General features: G+C 45.8%; 1 protein-coding gene across 2 annotated transcripts in view; it reads left to right on the top strand.

The window, feature by feature from the left end:
* The window catches only part of PBX3 (PBX homeobox 3), a 298,452-nt gene extending 295,851 nt beyond the window's left edge, over positions 1-2,601 (top strand). For both annotated transcript variants that reach the window (XM_084820727.1, XM_084820726.1), the window contains one exon: positions 625-2,601. Coding sequence is in view for 1 of the 2 variants with exons in the window: in XM_084820726.1 (XP_084676852.1) it covers positions 625-717 (93 nt within the window). In the remaining variant the exon portion in view is untranslated. The remainder of the gene's footprint in view (positions 1-624) is intronic.
* The last annotated feature ends 20,332 nt before the right edge of the window (positions 2,602-22,933 follow it).

Below are 22,933 nucleotides of genomic sequence, written 5' to 3'. Positions count from 1 at the left end.
CTGAGATCACCATCTGAGGCCCTGCTCCAAGTGCCCACACATACCGAGATTCAGCAGGTGGCTATTCGTGAGCAGGCCTTCTCTGTGATGGCCCCCAAATTGTGGAATGAGAGGTCTGCCTGGCACCTCCTTTGTTGATTTGCTGGCACCAGGCAAATACCTTTTTACTCTCCTAGGCCTTTTTATTTTTTGGTTGCTACTTTTTTTCTCTGGATGATATGCTTTAAAGCTGCCTTTTGAAATTGCCTTTCTCTGTGTGCACTGTCTTGATATTTATCTTCTGCTTTTAAAATGTTGTCGTTGCTGCCGCTGCCACTGCCGCTTTTATTTAGTTTGAAGTGATGTTGCTGTTTGTTTGTTTTTTAAAGTGGTTTGATTGTCTTAGGTTTTAGTATGTATGTCTCCCTGAGACCATTGGCTATAGAACAACTCATAAAAGGAATGAATGAATGAATGGAAGGAAGGAAGGAAGGAAGGAAGGAAGGAAGGAAGGAAGGAAGGAAATCCTGCCCTAGCAGGCTTCTGGTCAAACCAAAGGTGGTCCTATGAAGAATACGGAGTTTGCAAGCAGTGATTTAACATACTTGACTACATTTCCATGTCGTCTTTTCTTTTCCTCCCCAGGCAAATGGAGGCTGGCAGGATGCGACCACTCCATCTTCGGTGACCTCTCCCACAGAAGGTCCGGGAAGTGTCCACTCCGATACCTCTAATTAATCTTGTCACGACACTTTTTCATTCACTCCAAGCTGAGATGCCTTCCTCTAGTGCATTCAGAATCCCAGACGGAAAAGGAAAACCCCAGAAAGGAAACAGTTTTGTTTTGTTTTCCTGGCCAATCACCGATGGCCTTACTGTAAAACCCTTGTTGTATCAGAGAACTCGACAAATCGATGGTGTGTGGGTTTGCTTTTTTTGTTTTTTTTCTTGAAAGGGTATCTTAATCATTTGTATATGTACTTAAATATCACAAAGATGCGCACGCTCATGCAATGTTAAGGGAAAAAAGAAACCACCAAGCACTTTATCCAACTAGGCCAAGATTTAGCATTGTCTGTAGCCCTGTAACTATTTTGAGAAAAATAATTTATTATCAATGGGATTTGGAAGGATGCCCTACCTGATGTCGCCTTCTTGGCCTTAAGGGTAAATAAGAACCGTTCTTAAGAATAACCTCAAGTAGCAGAACCAGGCCCTGGGGAAACCCAAGCAGAAATTCCACTGCAATCTGATGTGAGTTTTGGACACTGATTGTCTTTTTAATCATTCTTTCTTTTCATACCTCTTCTAGAACAGAAAGAAGCTTTGCTCGGTTCTCCTTATTTCAGTGGCAATTATGTTTTCTTGTGCGCGCGTGTGTTTAAAGCTTCCTTCACTCGTCACGGTTTTCGTTGGGCTCTGTCGTGTTAACCATGTCGCTTAGAACCCTGGGATGGCCTTCTTTCCTCCTGCTCCCTCTTTTTAACCCTTCTTAATGTACCGTGGCACAGAGCTGCACCCTCTGCTGATCATCGGCGGGCACAGATGATCCATGCGAGGTGGAGGCATTTGCTGCTCATGTCTGCAGACGCCAAGCGGCTGGGTTTTACAGTATGTGCACATCTGCCCAGGTTTGACCACTGGTCCTCTGCAGCAGCGAGAGGCCAAAATGGCATCATTCTCTGGAGTGTTGTATATAGTGTAGCAAAAGAGTATTTATACATTTCACCAATCAAAACACAGCTTTATTACCTCATGCGAACTCATATGAACCAATAGAAACATGTTCTTTAGCTTAGAGTGCTCACTACTACCTCTAAACCAGCCTTCCTTGGTCCAGCGCTCACCAGGCATGTTGGACTACAAATCCCATCATCCCCAAAGCAGCAACTGCCTGGGGGTTGATGGGAGTTGTGGTCCAACACATCTGTAGGGCGCCAGGTCGGGGAAAGCTGCTCTAAACAATACTCATGCTGTAGTTTGTATCTCTTTTTTTAAATTTTTTTCCTATATATTTTTTTTGGGCATCTTGTAATTAACTCTTTGTTTCCCTTCATGAAATGTAATGTACATTGTAATCTTTTAAATAATAATAATAATAATAATTAAAAAAAAACATTTTTAAAAATTCAGGTTGCGTCGGCAACTTTTAAAAATAATAAAAAAAAAGAATCTTTGAAGCAGAAACATTGGGTCTTTAGGTTCAACACAAAACAGTAAAACTGTTTGTAAATACAAAGAAACATTTTGAATGTTCTTCATCTTGTTACTATACTAATTCACGCAAAAGAAAAAGAGAAAAAAAAATAAAACCAATAATGGATTGTAAAACAGAGAGGTCTCAGTATTCAGTACTGTATATTTCACCCTGTATAATTGGGGCAGGGGGGGTGGGGGGTGCCCTTTTTTTCCCTTTTTCTTTTTCCTTCTCCTCCTCTCTTTTATATTGTATGCGATTCTGAAACTGATTGACTCAATGAAAAAAATAATAATTTGTGGCAGTGATTCTAATGTATTAAACCGTTTCGTGTTACTTTCTAACTGGATTACACCCTGAATTGAAGAGTCTTCCTCGTGGTAGTTCTATGTAGTTTCGAACCATGAATAAACTTTTTGCTTTCATGACCCAAAATGTGGATGTAATTTTCTTCCTCTCCTTGGTGGGGGTTGGCTCTCAACAGATGAAACTGGCCATGCAAGGAATGGCAGAAATGCAGCAACCTTTTAACCTTTACAACTGTTAAAGATGGCATGGGCTTAAGTAACCTGAAGGATTGCCTTCATCTGTTCCAGATTGCCCACACCCTGCCTTCGTCTGTACCAGACTGCCCACACCCTGCCTTCGTCTGTACCAGACTGCCCACACCCTGCCTTCGTCTGTACCAGACTGCCCACGCTCTGAGGTCATCAACAAAACCTCACTTGCCTGCCGCCAAGGGCAGTTAGGCCGATAAGTACAAGGGAGAGGCCTTCTCAGTGGTGGCCCCACACCTCTGGAATTCACTTCCATCAGGGGTTCATCAGGCTCCTTCTTTGAAGGAAAAGGCTTTTTTGTGGAGCTCTGAAAGCCCACCTGTTTTTGTTGACCTTTTCTGACTTTGGGGCATGCTGGTTTTATTTATAATCACTGTTTTTATTGAATGCCATTGTTTTGTATTATTATTATTATTATTATTATTATTATTAACATTTTTATACCACCCAATAGCCAAAGCTCTTTAGGCGATTTACAAAAGAGTGTATTGTTTCTTTTATCTTGTACACTGCCTCTAAAAGGTTCCCTCTCTTTAAAGGTGACCTAAAAACCAGACATAAACAAGGCAAAGGCCTAAACGTTCCATGCCGGACTCCAGTTCCCATCAGCTCCAACCAGCATGGCCAATGGTCAGAAGTGATAGAAGGTATAGTCCAGAAACATCTTAAGGGAAAGAGGTTTCTCACCCCTCCTTTAAAAACAGGATATTCCTTGCTAGAAGGACATTTTACAATTAGATAAGGCAAAGATTTGTGTATCATCTCATTTCTTGGGTGATTCAGACTGAACATTGTGCAAATATTGCTCCATCAGACAGTTGGTTCACATCACAGCCACAATGAATGGGCAGATCTGTCTATATCCAGCCCTTATCAGTTCCATATGCTTTTAACCCATCATTCTATTCCATTTCTTCATTCTTTTGCAGGCTTTTAAACAAATCTTGTTTTTTAGGGGTGTATCTTTTCTCAAAAGAAATATTAAAATGCATATTATTTTGATATGTTTTAAACTGCTGCAAACTGCACCGCAACATCTGGAGAAGGCAAAACCCATCTGCTAGCGAAGTTTCCATCCAAATGATAATCCAGTAAGTGCAGATTTCATCCTAGGTGGTCCCGAGCTTGATTCTATAGCGAAGGAAGTTTCACTGGAAAGAGAGCAGCTGCCCCGGGGGGGGGGGGGCAAAAGACAACACCAGTGGTATGGTTACTCCAATGGAGGCTGGTGGCTCCAATGTCAATAGGGTGGTGAATCCACTCCAGGTTTCATTCAGAACTCTAAAGGAGCTCTCCAAGGTGCTTCCAGATTCTCTGCCCCACTGACATTGGAGTCACCAACCTCCCCTGGATTATTCCCACTGTGTGCAACACGTGACATGAGTAACCCTTGTTATGTGATCTACATTAACCACTGTTGAAACAGTAGAGGAAGCAACATGAAGGAGCAGTTCTGGGGATGCGCATACAAGCAAAACCTGAGCTTGTTCCCCAGATTCCACCTTGGAGCTGGTTCAATCTCATCTCCGTATCAGGTTGCCATCTTTGGGTTTCCCCCCCACACCCTTTCTTTTCACTTGAAAATGCACGTGTGTGTTTTCAAATGTACGCATCAAGCGTACACAGCTTTACAATGTACACATTCTTCTCCCGTCGATTAGAGCGTCTCTGTGTGCACTTTTTGAAAGGACGCATTTTCTCATGCACATTTTCAAACGTATCATAGAATAGTAGGGTTGGAAGGGGACTATAAGACCATCGAGTCCACCCCCCCATTTTTTTTTGCATGCATCAAATTTTTTGGGGGGGGGTCCATGAATCACATTGCGAGCTCGGAAGAGTACCAACGTTGACCACAAATCCTTTATCAAGTACTATCAAAGTCCTGATTAAAACAAACAACAGAAATGAATTTTTCATTCATCCCCAAGCAGCTCGCACATGTTTCTTGTAATGTAAGATTGGACCATAATGTGGTTTTGAGATGGTTCCTCTTTGATACATGCCTGTTATCCTACTTAATGACCTGCAGTGAAGGCAGAAAGTAGTTGGGGAAGAAGGGAGACATGCAGGATTCTTAAAACATCTTGCTATTGCATGTTTGGACTGCTATTTGCGCACAAAATAACTTGGGGTGTCAGTTGCCCTGAATTAGTGCCTACCTGACACCCAGATAGCCCTGTCTTGGCCAAAAAAATGCCCCAAGCTTTTTTTTTTTTAAGTGTCAATTCTGATAGACATTTGGTTATATCGCATAATGATCTGCCGAAAGGGCAGACAGTAGTTGTGGGAGAAGGGGAGACATGCAACATTGTTCATTTTTAAAATATCCTCTACAGCGGTAATTTCCTTACAAGACCCTACTGAGTTTTGTTGTTGTTGTTGTTGTTGTTGTTGTTTAAAAAACAAAACAAAAAACCTCTTTCTTTCCATCTCCATAAACTGCTAATTTTAAAATGTTTATAATAAAGCCCAAAGGTCAGTACCAGGTAATGTCCTATTTGGCATATCTTCAGGAAATTGTCTTTCAGGAAATCAAATTAACGGTGTATCATGTGCAACCAATGGCCTTTTGATAAACATATAAATCCTATACAGTCTTTTTCTGAGAGAAATAATGCAGCCAATGATGATGTGTGCATGTGTGTGAGAGAAGGGGGAGGGAGGGGGGAGAGAGAGGGCAGGAAGGAGGGAGAGAGGGAGGGGGAGGGAGGGGGGAGGGAGGGAGAAGGAGGAGAGAGAGGGAGGGAGGCAGAGAGAGAGGGAGAGGGAGAGAGAAGGGAGGGGGAGAGAGAGGGGGAGGGAGAGATAACTACTGCCATAAATGCCCTAGGGCCTATAGGGGAGCAGCTAAACAAATGTATTCATGTTGTGGTCAGCAACATATGCTCAGAGGTGTCTTAGGTAACTGATTATTTGCATGATTCAATTAGCTTTGGGGTCACTTTTCCTTATCAATGATCCTTGTGCCAAGTTATTTTGTAAAGTGTCTTTTAAAAAGAAAAAGAAAAAAGCAGGTAGAAGAAAAACACACCCCAAACACTGAATAAACACAATTAATCTTCTTCAATGTCCAACATTCATCCCGGCAATCTTTTGATCACACTAGCAACTCCGCCAGCCTCCCCTTTTCCCTTCCTGCAGCAACCACGGCTTTTTGCTCGCTCTGCTGTGAAGCACTCGTTGCCAATTAATAAATAAAACTCAGGCTGGCTGGGTGGAGGGGGAAGAAAGTGGAGAAGCGCGGTCCTTGGAAGAGTCCCAGTGTGTGCCGAAGAAATGCAGCAAGACGACCCACGCTCGCTTAATGGATCTCTTGGCCTCTGTGCACACGCCTCGTTCCGTACCGTAATTCTGTAGAAATCCTGTTTCCAATGTAAAGTGTGTCAGTGGGAAGTGAGGGCGGCATAATGGAATGCACACAAAGGACGTCCCTCATCTTGATCACGGCTCGGCGGCGGGCCACAGGCACAATCCTGTCACATGCTGATGAGGTTCACAGAAGGGCCATCAACAGCCTCTTGGGCAGCTCACGGCTTGCCCCCTCTGCCTGGGAGGCATAATTAAAGGGGGCTTCCTAACAACATTAAGGATGTGTGGGCCAACTTGCAAGCGATAAGTCTTGGTTCTCCCAGCCTTCATCAAAATAGTAATAATAATGATGATACCAACAGCAATGGTGGTTATCCTTGAGGCTCAGTCACACATCAGAAAGGTTTACTGCAGGCCCCGGCGTTTAAGCCATCTTGATGGCCTTGCGCATTCTTTGCCAGCAGCTATGCTCTGCCCGCGACAGGCAAGCACCCTAATTGAGCGATAATGGGACGATGGCGTACGCACGAACAGGGGCTCTTCGCTGAAGTCGGTCACATTGCCCAGGCCGCAGATAGGAATGTACGAAAGTCACTTACCTGTGACGAAATTTGATTCGCGGTGGGGGGAGGCGCTCCGTCCCTCCCCCTGAAATTCTGGCTGGGGGGGGAGGCGCCCCGTCCCTCCCCCCCGAAATTCTGGACAGGGGGGAGGCGCCCCATCCCTCCCGCCGCGAATCCTGTCCTGCTGGGTCTGCAAATGGCGGCGGCTGTAGCCGCCGCCATTTGCGTCCCTGCAGTCAGCCGTGATAGGCTACGTAAATGTTTACGTAGCCTATCACGACTGAGTGGGAAAAAAAAACCCGCGCATACGCAAATGGCGGCGCCCATGGGCGCCGCCATTTGCGTATGTGCAGGTTTTTTTTGTTTTTTCACTCAGCCGTGATAGGCTATGTAAACATTTACGTAGCCTATCTCGGTATTTTTTAAAAATCTAGCCGTGATAGGCTACGTGAATCTTTACGTAGCCTATCACGTTTTGTTTTGTTTTTAAAACTTGGAAATGGCGGCGGCGGCGGCCGGTCGGAAGACCGGCCGCCACCGCCGCCAAAACGCCGCCAAAACGCTGCCAGAGCCGCTGCCGCCAGGGAGATTCACCCAAGGTAAGTCCCGTCCCGGGGGGGGGGGCAGACCGTTTCACCACCGATTTCGGGGGGCCGAATGCGCTGGCATTCGGCCTCCCCGAGATTCGTGGCGAAATTCTCTGACAGCCCTAGCCGGTAGCCGCAGAAAAGGCAATTGGTAGGATTCACCCTTTTGCTCACTCCCCATAAACCAGCCTGGGCTTCCTCCCACCCAAGGTCTGTATGCTTGGGTTTGTATGCATCTAGGATTTCATGCTGCAAGCTTGGAGTGGTCAGCTGCCCTCTTTTACAGAGGAGAGTCCTCTATTTGAAGGGCTGCCAGAAGACGGTTGTCTGTTTGAAGGCGTCCTCTGTTTGAAGCACTCCGGCTGTAGCTGAAAGAACCATCAGACCTGTTGCTCATCAACAGTGACAGCAGATTAAATAAGCAGGCACACAGGTCACCTGAACCCAGCCTAGCACACTATGCAGAGATGGACTGTATTTCTATTTAAATTATAATGATTTCTAAATTTGCATCTATACATGTCAATTAGCATCCACAGAGTTTAATCAAGTTGTTGTTCTCTTTTGGGGTGATGCATGTCCTCTTTTTTGGATATAGCAGCGGCCACCTTCTGCAGGATTCCCCCCCCCTTCCTATCCTTTCCCCAGGGTGGCAACAATTAAACGCAATGCATGCAATTAAAAACAGAATACTGGTGTATGTGTTTTTTGGACTTGATGTGAGTTTTAGGAAATCTTGCACCGCCAAACACAGATGTTCCTCCAGCCAAGGATACGTAACAATGGTGATTCTAATGAACAACCAAAGGTAAGTCCTAAAGGTTCAGTATACAGCCAAAGGTTCAGTGCGAATTCCTTCCAGCATACATTTGATTTGTGAATGTCCTAGAACAAGTCCTACAACTCCCAAAATTCCCCAGCCACCATGGATGGCTGGGGCTTGCTGGGAGTAGTAGGACTTTTTTCAGCCTAAACGTGTATAAGATTGCCGGTCGTCTCTGAGCCTGGGGGCAACCGCCTATCCAGTGCAGGGTGGGAGGAGTGGATCTCCTCCCCGCTCCCGCCACCCTGCTTTCGCAGCTTGACAGCCAATTTCAGCTGTCTGATCATGGGACCTCGGAGTGCAGTAAGGGGCGGCCAGATGACACATAGGAAGTGTCGTACTGGCACTTCCGACTTCCCCACCCTAGCCTGCCCCCAGGAACGCCCTGTTTTCCCAGCTCCGTGCTGCTCCTCGGAGCACGGGCCCAATCCACTATGGCTACGAGGCAGCGCGGAAGGGGGTAGAGGTTGGATCTCCTGGAACTGACCAATCCTATGCCCATCTAGCCACTGACTAGCAGCCATAGGATTGCAACCTTAGTCATGTTAACTTACCCATTTCAGCAAGAAACCATCCATGTTATGGGATGCACTATTTGATTGTCTTTTTCTGGGGGTGACCGGTTGATCACTGCAACCTAACAGATTTCCATGTGATCCTTTTCACTATAGCCATTGCATTTATTCAAAAGGGTTAACAGTATTACAAGAGGATCCAACTTTGTCTGGACCCCGGTCATTAACAACAAAAAAAAGTACTACGTAATTTCCCACAGAACAGCATTCCTTCTGTTTCCGAGGTTCAGGCTGTGAGTGCCATAGCTTATGTCACCAAAATTGTACCATCCATGCATGAGAGGGAGATGTTGGCAGGCTTAAGGGAACATTTGCAGAAGTATAATAAACCTTACATGTACACACACACACACACACACACACACGCGCACGAGGGGGGAATCCCTAAAACAGTCCAATGAGAACTGAGTGCTTTCCCCAGCCATGGAATGATAACTGAGTGTTGGGTGTGGGGGGTGACCTGGAAAACCAGGGGGAGGAGGCATGGAATGGACTGGCTGGAATCCTGAAGAGAAGCACTCCATACTGCAACATTTTGTTGCAGGCCTCACTTGTTCTTCACAAAATTCCCAGTCAAATGAAATGAATCCTTCACCTATTTAATTCTGGGCCTGAAATGTCTTCTAAGAAAGTTTACAGACTTTAACATGGACCAGCCTGTAAGTGAAGGGATTTCTACAATTGTGGGGCAGCCACTAGAAGAGTCTTTTGCAATGTCCTTGTTATCCAGAAAATGGTGCCCAGATGGTACAGTCCAAACAGATCACCCCAAGGTGTAGCACTCTCCATTGTTCATAATAGTCATGGTGGTACAATGGAGGGAGAAGGTTGGTTTCAATTCTACGTTGTGTGAATACATTGTTCTTTTTTTTTTTTTTGTCTACCTCATCAGCTGAACACAATTTTCAATGGTTGGGTTACAATACTTAGTAACTCCTAGAAGGACAAATGTTGGAAAGCTAGGTAGCTCAGCCTCATAAATAAGTCCACACAATTTATGTGAACTTATTTGTGTGGCACATCGGACAGAGCAACAACAGATGGGGAAAAAAGCAACTGATTACCTGGAAAATGATTTCTTACTCACCATAGGTGACCAAAGTGAGCAGATGCTTAACAATGCTGGTATAATGTTTGCCATCTCCAGCAAGAGTTGTTTGTGTTGCCAGTGTGGTAGCATTGCTTCATCCTAAGCACCAGGCTGAAAGACACACCCCAGTTCCACATTCATACTGACAAGTGAATCTTGTCCTCTAACAGCTCACCACTGTTCCATGCCCCCCAACATCCAGCACCTCGGGCAGCCACTTCATTCTGCCTAATAGTAGGGCCAGCCCTGCATGTTGCATATGCCTAGGGTGGGCTCAAAACGACTACACAATAGCTCATTGTATGCATCTCATTGTATAAGCCGGTTTGTTGTAGTGGTTCAAAATGGGCAGGCAACCTGGTGCCCTCCAGATGTTTTGGACATCTACACATAGAAACATAGGAAGCAGAGCTGTGTGCAAACGGCCTCTTGAAATTCTCTACCATCTTTGCAGGCAGAGAAATTGGGGAGACAATTTCACAAAATTTCTTCAGAGGGAGGAGAAATTCTCCAACTGTTTTTCATAGGTAGTACTCACCATTGGCTAAGACTGTAGTGCAGCTTCTTCTTTTCCTACCTTTTTTTTGCTTTTGTGCACTGCTACTGCAATGGGCAAAAAGAATCAACTGTGTTGGTCCCCTGGCCCCCTGTTTGCATCTTCCACCATGCACTGTTGTGTTTACCTCCAGGGAAGAGGTGGAGCTAACGCTGTGCCAAAATTTGTCCTCCAATTGCCTGGAAGTTTTCTTCCTCCATGAAAGAGGTTTCCATTTTTCTGCCTCATTCCCAGGCAGTTTTATCATTTATTTTTAATTTCTTTGATGGTGTTTTCCTACAGGGTGGCTGAGGGGCCCATTTTTGTTTTTTTGTTTTTTGTTTCTATTACACATCTCTCCACTGGAAGGGATGTTGGAGAAATCCACAACGGAACCAAATGAGTTCAGATTTTCATGAATCCAACTAGCAAGTTCCGCAGCGGACTGGCTTCCCCCCTATCAGGTGGATTCTGTGGCCTTGCAGATCGCTTTTTGAACTTTGCCAAATTTTGCACAAATTTCATCATAGAAAATTATGCAAAATATTTTTAAAAACAGCCAAAAATGTGCATTTCCTCCATAGGCTAAAGCGTGAAAATGAGCATTTCAGGGAACTCGCACATTTTCACACATGCAAAATTGTGCATTTGCACAAATTTGCATTTGTGCAAATTTGCAAACAAATGGATGATGGAATGAAACACGCCTAACAATCCGCAAAACACAGACAGAATAGATGTTTTACCCAGTCTATACATCTGTATCCATTGGCCTGCAGCCTCCCAGGCTGTCTGCACCTCCTGATCTGAAAAACCCTATGAGGGGAATTCCTTCATGATGTCTTCCCCTGGGATTTAATTGGTGTGTGGGAAGCTGAGGAGGCTGCAGGCTGCCAGAAAAATGAATACACCATGAAAGACAGGGCACTCGCACACAGTCCTTTGCCCCCTCATAAATAAAGTAAGCACAAGAACCCTGAATCCAACCTGTGAGAATTTCTCCGAACTTTCTTCTCCTTTGATTTTCTTTTCTAAAGCGATTTCTTTTGTATCAAATTGAATGAGAATGGTTGAAAAAATGCGGAAGCTATTTTCAGTGCAGCACTAAGAGGAAGCTGCCTTACAACTGAATCAGATCAGATTGAACCTGGGACTTTCTGCATGCTCTGCCAATAAGCTGTGGCCTCTCTCCATCATTCTTGGCCATTGGCCATGCTGGGTGGGGCTGATGGGAGTTGTAGTCCAAAAGACCTGGAGGCCATCATGCTGTCTACCACCTGGTTAGACTAGAAATGGGTAAAATCCCCTACTTAGCCAAGAAGTTTGCTAGAAGACCTTGGACCAGTCACTATCTCTCTGCCTAGTCCACCTCTCAGGGTTATTGTGAAGATAAAATAGGTGCGAATAGACAGAACCATCTATGTAGCCATGAGATCTTTGAGGAAGGGTGAAACTTTAAAAGTATAAAATAGCATCATACCATTGGCTTCTGGGCAGGCTCCAAGTAGCCCAGGCGTTTTCTAGCTTTGATGATAATATATAATTTTTATTTTATTTTTAAAAGGACAGAATCCTTCAAATTTCAGCCTATTTTATTTTATTTCATTAAGTTTAATGTTTCTGTTTCATGGGCTGTGAAGGAAAAGGTGTCATTAGTTCTCACGTGTGCACGCTTCTGAGATATCTCCATGCCACATAGAGCACTGATGCAATTATTAAGAATAAACCCAGCGAGGGATATGTAGTGTGTGCGCGTGTGTTGTATTAGCCACAAAGGAGTTGTGATCTGCTCTCTGTTCCTGCTTTATATTACTATTTTCTTAGGTTAATGGAAGAGGGCAATAGAACATATTATGAGAGGGAAAAAAACCATCTATTAAGGACACAATCCTGTGCATGTTTAGACAGAAAAAAGTCCTACAATTCCCAACGTTGCCCAGCCAGAGTTGTATAACTTTTTTTCTGATGAGGCGACAAGTGCTGTCCAACAAAACCATGCAGTCCAATGAAATCAGAGTAAAGAGCAGTGTGGACATCTGAGGTTGAATCCAGAAATCAGGGAAGTTGGCCCAGAACTAGGGTGGCCCAATGCAAGGAGAACAGGACTCCTACGCCTTTAATAGCTATACCTGCTGAAATTCCCTCTTCCACACAACAGTTAAAGGTGCAAGAGCCCTCTGTGCCCTTTTGCATTGGGTCACCCTATCCAGAACTAGCATACCAATATTCTTGGGGGGAAATGGAACAACAAAGTTCCCTGTTTCACCCTTTGGTCACACCAACAGATGAGCGTGAGAAGGGTTTGGAGCTAGAAATACGCAAACAGACCCGATGCTCTTTTCTCTGTGGCGAGAACTTCTCCATCACTTCTTCTCCTTCTCGTTTGCTTTCGAAACTTGAGTTTGGACAACATGTTTCAAAGTGAAACTTTTCTTCAAAACAACAACCCTGGAAAGGTCCTTCCCTTTGTCGAATTCCCCAGCCTCTTTCCTGAGCAGGTTCTAAAGCGAGCACCATTTGCAGCTGGGTTTCTTGCCTCCAGCAGCATCAGCAGGAAAAGTGGCAGAGAGGAGAACTCAGCATTCAAGCTTATCAGCTTGCTCCTAGGTGATAAATCCCAAAATCTGTATCAAAGCCTATTTGATCATCAGCCTGTCGGCAGCATAATAAAAAGGATTAATTTATCTGAGGCTGACAAAACCCTCCCATGGCAACAAATTTAAGCGTGCTTGCTTTACGTGGGCAATTAAAAGCAATTAATTTCAATCGTCAGCTGGGGCTGGCCTGTGCAACTGTCTGACCGGACAGGCAGGAATGCGCACAGTGACACATCTTTGCCCTTTCCTGCATGTATAGACCCTCACCCCATTCTGAGGGCAGGGGACCCGAGCAGCCAGCTCATTTGGACTACAGGGTGGGGCACTTTTAACTGGGTGTGTTGAAGGGGACACGATACAGGGAACACTGTATGTGGCATGTGGCCTCTGCCTAAATCGGCCTAGCAGGTTGTGGGACTGTTTTTAGAAACCTGCCACACCTATTTGTGGGATGGGGGAAAACGTGTGCGAGAGTGGGGAGTAATGTTGTGAAAGTAGGTTGGTCCACTGTTCAGGAAAAAAACAGCCTGGCCATTTTTTGTGCACTTTCTGTCTGCCTTCAGGTAAGTTCCACCAGCCTCACCCATTTAGGCTAGGGAGAGCTAGGTTCAAATCATGCTCAGCCACGTGGACATATGAACTAGGGCTGTGCATGGACCCTCTGCTTTGCTTTGGATGCCACTTCACACCCTCCGAATCAGCCCTGCTTTGACTTGGACTGATTCAGACCCCCTCCACTTTGACTCGGTTCTGGATCTGAAGCAAGACTCGGATATCTGGATCACTGGGTTTGGGTGTTTTCCCATTGACTTGCATGGAAAACACAAATGGCCATAACCTTTTCAGTTTTCATGATAAATACATGAAATGTGGGCCCTCACTGCCCCCATGGAGGAGATCCCACCTGCCAAATTTCAGATAGCTTGTCCCAGTACTTTTTGTGCTAGGCACAGCTGAAATTTGATTTTTTTCAACAAAAACTCTCAAAGCAAAGAGCTCTACCTCTCAGCCCCGTGCCTCCTCTTCCTCCTGCCTGCTCAGCTGTCAAGGACCACTAGCTGTCTTCTGTTCATGAGGAGGAGATGGCTAGCTAGTGGCTGGGGCAAGCGTGGCATTGCTGGTCTGCTCTCCTTGTGATGGATAGCGGCTGGGGGATGCGCCACGCCTCCTCCTCCCCTGCCTGGGCAATTCACAGTGATTTTTGCATATAAGTTTATGTGCACATGTAGACGTCTATGCAAAACGTGCTGTGAATTGCCCATATACTCAAGATCTGTGGTGCTTTTTGCATATAAGTCTATGTGCACATCCCCTTTATGGATCACTGCCTTGTTGGGGCAAAGGGGCTTGTGTAACTCAGTGAAGCCATGAGCTATGCCGTGCAGGGCTGCCCAAGATGGACAGGTCATGGCGGAGAATTCTGACAAAATGTGGTCCACTGGAGAAGGAAATGGCAACCCACTCCAGTATTCTTGCCAACCCCATGGAACGTATCACAAGGCTAAAAGAGATGACTCTGGAAGATGAGCCCCTCAGGCCGGAAGGTGTCCAATATACTACTGGGGAAGAGCAGAGGGAATTTCCAAGTAGCGCCAGAAAGAGTGAAGCGGCTGGGCCAAAGCCGAAAGGACACTCAGCTGTGGATGTGTCTGGTGGTGAAAAGAAAGTCCGATGCTGTAAAGAACAATATTGTTTAGGAACCTGGAATGTCAGATCAATGAATCAAGGTAAGCTGGAGGTGGTCAAACATGAGATGGCAAGATTGAACATTGACATCTTGGGAATCAGCGAACTAAAATGGACAAGCATGGGTGAATTTAATTCAGGTGACCATTATATCTACTACTATGGGCAAGAATCCCTTAGAAGAAATGGAGTATCACTCATAGTCAACAAAATGGTGGGAAAAGCAGTACTGGGGTACAATCTCAAAAACGATAGAATGCTCTCAGTACGAATCCAAGGCAAACCATTCAACATCACGGTAATTCAAGTCTATGCCCCAACTACAGATGCTGAAGAAGCTGAGGTTGATCGGTTCTATGAAGACCTACAACACCTTCTAGAACTAACACCAAAAAAAGATGTCCTCTTCGTCATAGGGGATTGGAATGCTAAAGTAGGAAGTCAAGAAATCACTGGGATAACAGGCAAGCATGGCCTTGGTGTACAAAATGAAGCAGGACAAAGGCTAATAGAATTTTGCCAAGAGAACACCCTGATCATAGCAAACACACTTTTCCAACAGCACAAGAGGCGACTCTACACATGGACATCACCAGATGGTCAGCATCGAAATCAGATTGATTATGTCCTTTGCAGCCAAAGATCGAGAAGCTCTATACAGTCAGTCAAAACAAGACCTGGAGCTGACTGTGGCTCAGATCATGAGCTTCTTATTGCAAAATTTCGGCTTAAATTGAAGAACGTAGGGAAAACCACTAAACCATTCAGGTATGACCTAAATCATATCCCTTATGAATATGCAGTGGAGGTGAGGAATAGATTTAAGGGATTAGACCTGATAGAGCACCTGAGGAACTATTGACGGAGGTCCGTAACATTGTTCAGGAGGCAGCAACTCAATCCATCCCAAAGAAAAAGAAATGCAAGAAAGCAAAGAGGCTTTACAAGTAGCTGAGGAAAGAAGGGAAGCCAAAAGCAAGGGAGAAAGGGGAAGATATATCCAACTGAATGCAGAGTTCCAGAGAATAGCAAGGAGAGACAAGAAGGCCTTCTTAAATGAACAATGCAAGGAAATCGAAGAAAACAATAGAATGGGAAGACTAGAGATCTCGTCAAGAAAATCGGAGATCTCAAGGGAACATTTTGTGCAAAGACAGGCATGATAAAGGACAAAGAAGGCAGGGACCTAACAGAAGCAGATGAGATTATAAGAAGAGGTGGCAAGAATACACAGAAGAACTATACAGGAAAGATCTGAATGTCCCTGATAGCCATGATAGTGCGGTCACTGAACTTGAGCCGGACATCCTCGAGAGTGAAGTCAAGTGGGCCTTAGGAAGCATTAGTAACAACAAAGCTAGTGGAGATGACAGTATTCCAACTGAGCTATTTAAGATCCTAAAAGATTATGCTGCACTCAATATGCCAGCAAATTTGGAACACTCAACAGTGGCCACAAGACTGGAAAAGGTCAATTTACATTCCAATTCCAAAGAAGGGCAAGGCCAAAGAGTGTTCAAACTACCGTACAATTGCGCTCATTTCACATGCCAGCAAGGTTATGCTCAAAATCCTACAAGCTAGGCTTCAGCAGTATGTGAACCAAGAACTACCGGAAGTATAAGCTGGGTTCTGAAGAAGTAGAGGAACTAGAGATCAAATCACCAACATTCACTGGATCATGGAGAAAGCAAGAGAATTCCAGAAAAATGTCTATTTCTGCTTCATTGACTACACTAAAGCCTTTGATTGTGTGGATCATAACAAACTGTGGCAAATTCTGAAAGTGATGGGAGTACCAGACCACCTTACCTGTCTCCTGAGAAACCTGTACAAGGGTCAAGAAGCAACAGTAAGAACCGGACATGGAACAACCGATTGGTTCAAAATTGGGAAAGGACTACAACAAGGCTGCATATTGTTGCCCTGCTTATTTAATTTATATGCAGAGTAGATCATGAGAAACGCCAAGTTGGATGAATCACAGGTCAGAATTAAGATTGCCGGGAGAATTATCAACAACCTCAGATACGCAGACGATACCACCCTAATGGCAGAAAGTGAAGAGGATCTAAAGAGCCTCTTGTTGAGGGTGAAAGTGGAGAGTGCAAAAGCTGGTTTGAAACTCAACATTAAAACAACTAAAATCATGGCATCTGGCCCCATCACTTCCTGGCATATAGAAGGGGAAGAAATGGAAGCAGTGACAGATTTTATTTTCTTGGGCTCCAAGATCACCGCAGATGGTGACTGTAGCCATGAAATTAAAAGACGCTTGCTCCTTGGGAGGAAAGCTATGGCACACCTAGACAGCATAGTAAGAAGCAGAGACATCACCTTGCTGACAAAGGTTCGTCTAATCAAAGCTATGGTTTTCCCAGTAGCAACGTATGGCTGTGAGAGCTGGACTATAAGGAAGTCTGAGCACTGAAGAATCGATGCTTTCGAACTGTGGTGCTGGAGAAGACTCTTACGAGTCCCCTGGAATGCAAGGAGGCTGAATCAGTCAATCCTAAAGGAAATCAACCCTGAGTGCTCATTGGAAGGACAGATCCTGAAGCTGAAGCTCCAATATTTTGGCCACCTAATGCGAAGAGAAAACTCCCTGGAAAAGACCCTGATGTTGGGAAAGACTGAAGGTAGGGGTGCACAAAAGTCACTTACCTGGTCTCACAGCTTTTTGCGGTGGGGGGAGGCGCTTCGCTGCTCCCCCCGCGAAGTTCAGGCCCGGGGGGGGGGAGGCTTCCCATCTCGCCCAGCCGAAATTCAGGCCGGGGAGGAGGTGCCTCGCCTCGCCCGGCCGCGAAATTAAAAGTAAAAAATAAAAAACGCCCCCGTGATAGGCTACGTGACGATTAACGTAGCGTATCACGGCTAGATCTGCAAAGTCAGCCGTGATAGGCTACGTAAATCATTACGTAGCCTATCATGGGTGACTTAAAAAAAAAAAAAGCGCGTACGCAAATGGCGGCCCCCATAGGGAGCCGCCATTCGCGTTCCTTATTTGGTCGCTGTAGTCTACATAAATCTTTATGTACACTACGGCAAAAATAAGGGCAACGCAAATAGCGTTGCCCTTATTTTCGCCGTAGTCTACGTAATCTTTACGTACACTACAGTGACCAAAGAAGGAACGGGAATGGCGGCTCCCTATGGGGGCCGCCATTATCCGTACGCGCTTTTTTTTTTTAAGTCACCCCTGATAGGCTACGTGACGATTTACGTAGCCTATCATGGCTGACTTTGCAAATCTAGCCGTGATAGGTACTTTAATCGTCACGTAGGCTATCATGGGGGCGTTTTTTTTCTTTTATTGGAATGGCGGCGGTGGCAGCCGGTCGAAAGACAGGCTGCCGCTCCCGCCCCGGACGAAGACCCGACGAACCGCCGGCCGGACCTGCCGCTGGGAGGGACATTCGCCAAAGGTAAGTCCCGTCCCGGGGGGGGGGTGCAGGGGGGGTGCGGAGAATTTCTCCCTGAAACTTGTTCGGGGGGCCGAACACGTTGGCGCTCGGCCCCCCGAAGTTTTGGGGAGAAATTCTCCGCCATCCCTAACTGAAGGCAAAAGGAGAAGGGGACGGCAGGGGATGAGATGGCTAGAGAGCATCACTGATGCAATGAATATGGACTTGAGCACGCTCCGGGAGAGAGCGCAGGACAGGAAGGCCTGGCGTGCTCTGGTCCATGGGGTCACGAAGAGTCGGACACGACTGAACGACTGAACAACAACAAAGTCTGGATGGCTCTGTGCTACCTCCAGTATCAGGGGCAGTAGGCCTATGCGCACCATTTGCTGGGGAACAAGGCCTACTTGTGGGTCTCCCTCAGGCATCTGGTTGGCCACTGTGGGAACAGAATCCTGGACTAGGTAGGCCTTTGATCCAACATGGTTCTTCATATCCTTAACTAGCCTCCTCTTTCCTTCTTGAATGCATGAAAACACTCATCTAGCTAAAATGCAGAGTGGGAACTGTGCAGAGGTGAAGATCACCTCTGTGCTGCTCTCGCTCTGCATAGGATTCCTGTCAGCCTCTGAGTTCGGAGGCTGACTGGAATTGCAATAGGATTGCACCCTAAATTAGTCTAGATAGAACCCAGTTTCTACCAAAGCACCACATGGGATGGGCAACTTGCAGCCCTCCAGATCTTTTGGCCTAAAGGTCCCATCAGATCTAGCCAGCATAGCCAATGTGAGGGATGGTGGGAATTGTAGGCCAAAACATCTGGAGGACAACAAGTTGCCCACCCCTGGTGCAGTGGTTAGTGTGTCAAACTATGACCAGGGGCACCCAAGTTCAAAACCTGTTTCATCCCTGAAGCTCCAAGCATGATCTGGGACCAGTCATTATATCTCAGTCTAACTTGCCTCACTGGGTTGGATGAACAAGGATGGATGAATCTGTCTATACTTGGTCTGTACCATTTTTGCATGCATTCAGTCATTAGTCCGCTCTGTACAATGTCCACATCAGTCTGTTTCTTTTTCTTCTTCTCTTTTAATGCACGAAAACTCACATTTATTTTCATACCCATTTTCCCCCAAGATACACGTTGTGTATACAGCTTTCCCTAATCTATGCATTTCCTTCTGCAATTTCCCCCAGTATATGCATCTTTGCATGCAATTTTTTGAGCCAAGGACCGCATTGCAAAATTGGGAGAAGTGTGCAATCCCTTAGTTGAGGAAGTGCAAAGTTGGTTGGTTCACTTAAAAATGTAAATCAAACAAGATTCCCCCCACCATCCCTAGCAGCGGAGGCTGGTGGCTCAGATTTTGGTGGGGCTGTGATTCCGTTCTGGATTTCAGTCAGAACCAGCCAGAACTCTAAAGGAGTGATCCAAGATGCTGAACCCTATCTGTCACAAATCCTTTGGCCCCTTCTTTCCTTAAGCACTCATACACACACAAAATGAGAGGCTTCAGTCTCAAATCTTTATTTCATTATTCACAGGTTCATGACAGAAGCAAATCTTTGAAGACTCTCTGGCTGCAAAGGAATGCCTCCAGGGGATTCAAATGGGATCACTGAAAGTTGCCCGCAGTTTGAAAGGGAGGCTATCTGGCTAGGCTACCTTAGGGAGGGAGGTCCCGCCCCTTGCGTGATGCTTCCCCGCCTAGCCTCTCACGCATCGCTAACCAGTCACAGTCCCCAATCCCCTCCTCCTCCTGCTCGCTGCTTCTCACAGAGCGGGGCAAAGAGGAAGCTTCAGGCCCGGCCATCTGGGAGTCGGTAACCTGAGAAGCACGCCTACCCATATCTGAACTGGCTTGTGAAAATGCCTCCCCCAGTTCTGGCTGCTCCTCTTCTGAATCTGAGCTGCCTGCTAACTATCCCCCTGTGCTCAGAATCAATCCTGACACTATACCTATTTGGGCAAATGGGGGGGGGCAGCTCTCTGCCTCTCCCACAACCGCTTGTGGCACACAAATCTCTCCAAACCAGGTACACTTGCTGCAATGCATGGCCTGCAGTGGTCAGTTGCCACACATGATCTTCTCCTGCTGTCCTCTGACAATCCTAGTAGAATATGGAGTACTGAGTATTGAATATTATCTGCCCTGTCCCCTGCCCCACCAGTGCCCATGAGCATCAGCCACCGCTGCGGAGAAGCGTCTTCAGCAATGGATCATGGGGGAGAGTCAGAAGCAGTCCTCAACATGACAAGAGGGCCAGCAATGATCCAAGAACATTCCTTCTTTCCTTTGTGAAACTCTAACAGATAGGGATGGTTGCCCAACGCTTCACCAAGAGTGAAGTGGCAGAGCCTGAGTGTTGGGGAAAAATGGAGGCTGCACCACTAAGCAAAAACACATTTCCCCCCAAGTATGAATAATATAAAGTGCAAACATACAAAAGCCATATTATGGCGACACGGTGAGTGATTTCCCCTCCCAGCATCCATTATTGCTTTCGCCTCATCTTTACCTGAAATTAGTCATTTAGAATCTGCACTTTTTTTTAATACAGGGAAGGGTGGCAGGGGATAAAAAGAAAAAGAAAAAAGAATATCATTGCACCAGCGGAATTATAAAAATTTAATATGCTCCCGGTAAAATGAAAAACGAGCGCTTACGATATTGTCTAACACTTTCAAATGTGTTTATTAATTCATGTTTTAAATCATAAGTTTCGCTCTGCAACAGGAGCCAGAGCCGGCAATAAGCAAGTTTTAAAATATTAATGAATAAACAATAATTTCTCTATTGAAATATATAACATGCTTCTTTGAACAATGCAACACCGAGTAATAAATCAACGGCGGCAGAAAATTGCATTTCACATTTAATACAACTTGAACCCGGCCTCCCTCTCTCTCTCTCTCTCTCTCTCTCTCTCTCTCCTTTTTTAAAGATATAAATGATATCTTTTTTGTTTAATTGGCATCAGCTCAGATCTAGCAGATTGCTAATAAAATTTTGGATTTCCATATTTAATGATGCGTGCTCCCGTGACATGGAGTTTTATCAGAGGGAGGAAAGGGGGCAGCTTTTTAGTATCCTAATAGATAGCATTAATGGGTGATCATCCATTGTGGAAAAAGTCTCCTGGGCTTTGCTGTGGCTTCAGTCAGATTCATGTGTACGTGGAGTCAGGAGGCCTAGGGGAACAGGATGCCTCAAGTGCCAACACACTCCATCCTAGGCTGCAATCCAGTCCATACTTACCTGAGAGTAAAACCTGCTGAATACTTTGCTTGGAATAACTTCCAAGTAAACATGCATATAGCAGTGCCCATTCTGTTTCTCAAGCATTGAGAATGCAGGAAGCTGCCATATCTCAGGTTGGATCAGAGGAGGTTGGTGGCTCTGATGTCAGAGGACCTATCCAAAGTGCTTCTGCACCTTAGATAGCTCTTTTGGAGTTCTGACTGGATCTGACCGGAATCCAGAGCAGATTCACCACCCCACTGAGATCGGAGTACCAGCCTCCTCTGGGTCAGAGTCTTTGCCCATATAATGCAATACTCTTTGTCATAATCATCACCACCAACATTTATATACTGCCTTATCTGCCAAAGAGCCACAGGCACCATGCAACGATTTAAAACAATAACAGCCTGTAACCACAAAAACATGAACATTAAAAACAGTAAAAACATCAAACCATTAAAAACCACACAGCTTAAAAGGCGAAGTTGAAAAGATGCAACTTTAAGCCCTTTCTAAAAGCCAAAAGACCAGTGGCCAATCACAGTTCTTGAGCAAGTATATTCCATAGTCAGGGGCAACACAGAAGAAAGCCCTTCCACACATGCCCGGCAGGTGGCTTTCTGTGGGTCAAGGGCATGGCACCCTCAAAAGGCCTTGTGAGGGTTTGGCTGAGAAAGAGCAACTGGTCCAAGAGAGCTCAGTGAACCTCACAGGGAAGGCCCATAGCTCAGCAGTAGAGCTCCTGTTTTGCATGTAGGTTGCATCACTGGCATTTCCAATTAAAAGGATCAGGTACTGGGAGAGATTTATCCTGGAGAGACATAAGCAGTTAGAATGGAGCTAGGTGGAAAAATAGCCTGACCTGGAATAAGGCAGTTCATATTAGGGCTGTGCACTGCTTTGATCTGAAGCCCGAATAACAAGTCAAAGTGGGCTGCTTCGGGGGTGCCTCCACGTGATACGAGGTGGAGCATAACATCAACGAGGCACCCCAAAGTGAAGCAGCTTGTATATGAAGCACCTTGTCTGACTCAGGGATTCTGAGCAGCCCAGACAGCCTGGTGCCAAAGGTATCAACTTGAGAAAGTTCAGCAAGGGGTTAAGAAGGGGGGAGGAGGAGGAGGAGGAGGAGGAGGAGGAAGGGAGGGAGCTTTGACAAATGGAAACTCTAGTTGACAAATGAGTGCTGAACATAACCCAGCAATCTCCAGTCAGTGACAGTGGTGGAGGAGGGGGGAAGGCTGAATAACTGGAGAAAAATGGCTGCATTTCAGAGACAGAGATCATTCTGATGGTGTTACTTAGGGATGTGGGAACCCACCCCATCTGGGTTCTCTGGATGCCCTCCCCCCAGCCCTTGCTCCACTCCCCAGTCCCTCAACCTCCGCCACGATCACCATGGTTTTTAAAAACATGGCGATTGGAAGTCTATGTGCACATAGTTGTTGTTGTTCAGTCGTTCAGTCATGTCTGACTCTTCGTGACCCCATGGACCATAGCACGCTAGGCCTTCCTGTCCTGCGCTCTCTCCTGGAGTGTGCTCAAGTCCATATTCCTTATAGTCCAGCTCTCACAGCCATACGTTGCTACTGGGCCATGGGGTTTTCTTGGCAAGAATACTGGAGTGAGTTGCCATTTCCTTCTCCAGTGGACCACATTTTGTCAGAACTCTCCACCATGACCTGTCCGTCTTGGGTGGCCCTGCATGGCATAGCTCATGGCTTCACTGAGTTATGCAAGTCCCTTCGCCACAACAAGGCAGTGATCCATGAAGGGGGCC

Source organism: Heloderma suspectum, chromosome 14 (genome assembly GCF_057233095.1).
Source record: "Heloderma suspectum isolate Gila_16-S chromosome 14, 16-S_ref, whole genome shotgun sequence".
Taxonomy (NCBI): Eukaryota; Metazoa; Chordata; class Lepidosauria; order Squamata; family Helodermatidae; genus Heloderma; species Heloderma suspectum.
Note: the sequence above shows the minus strand (reverse complement) of the source record. Positions and strands in the feature narration are given on the sequence as shown.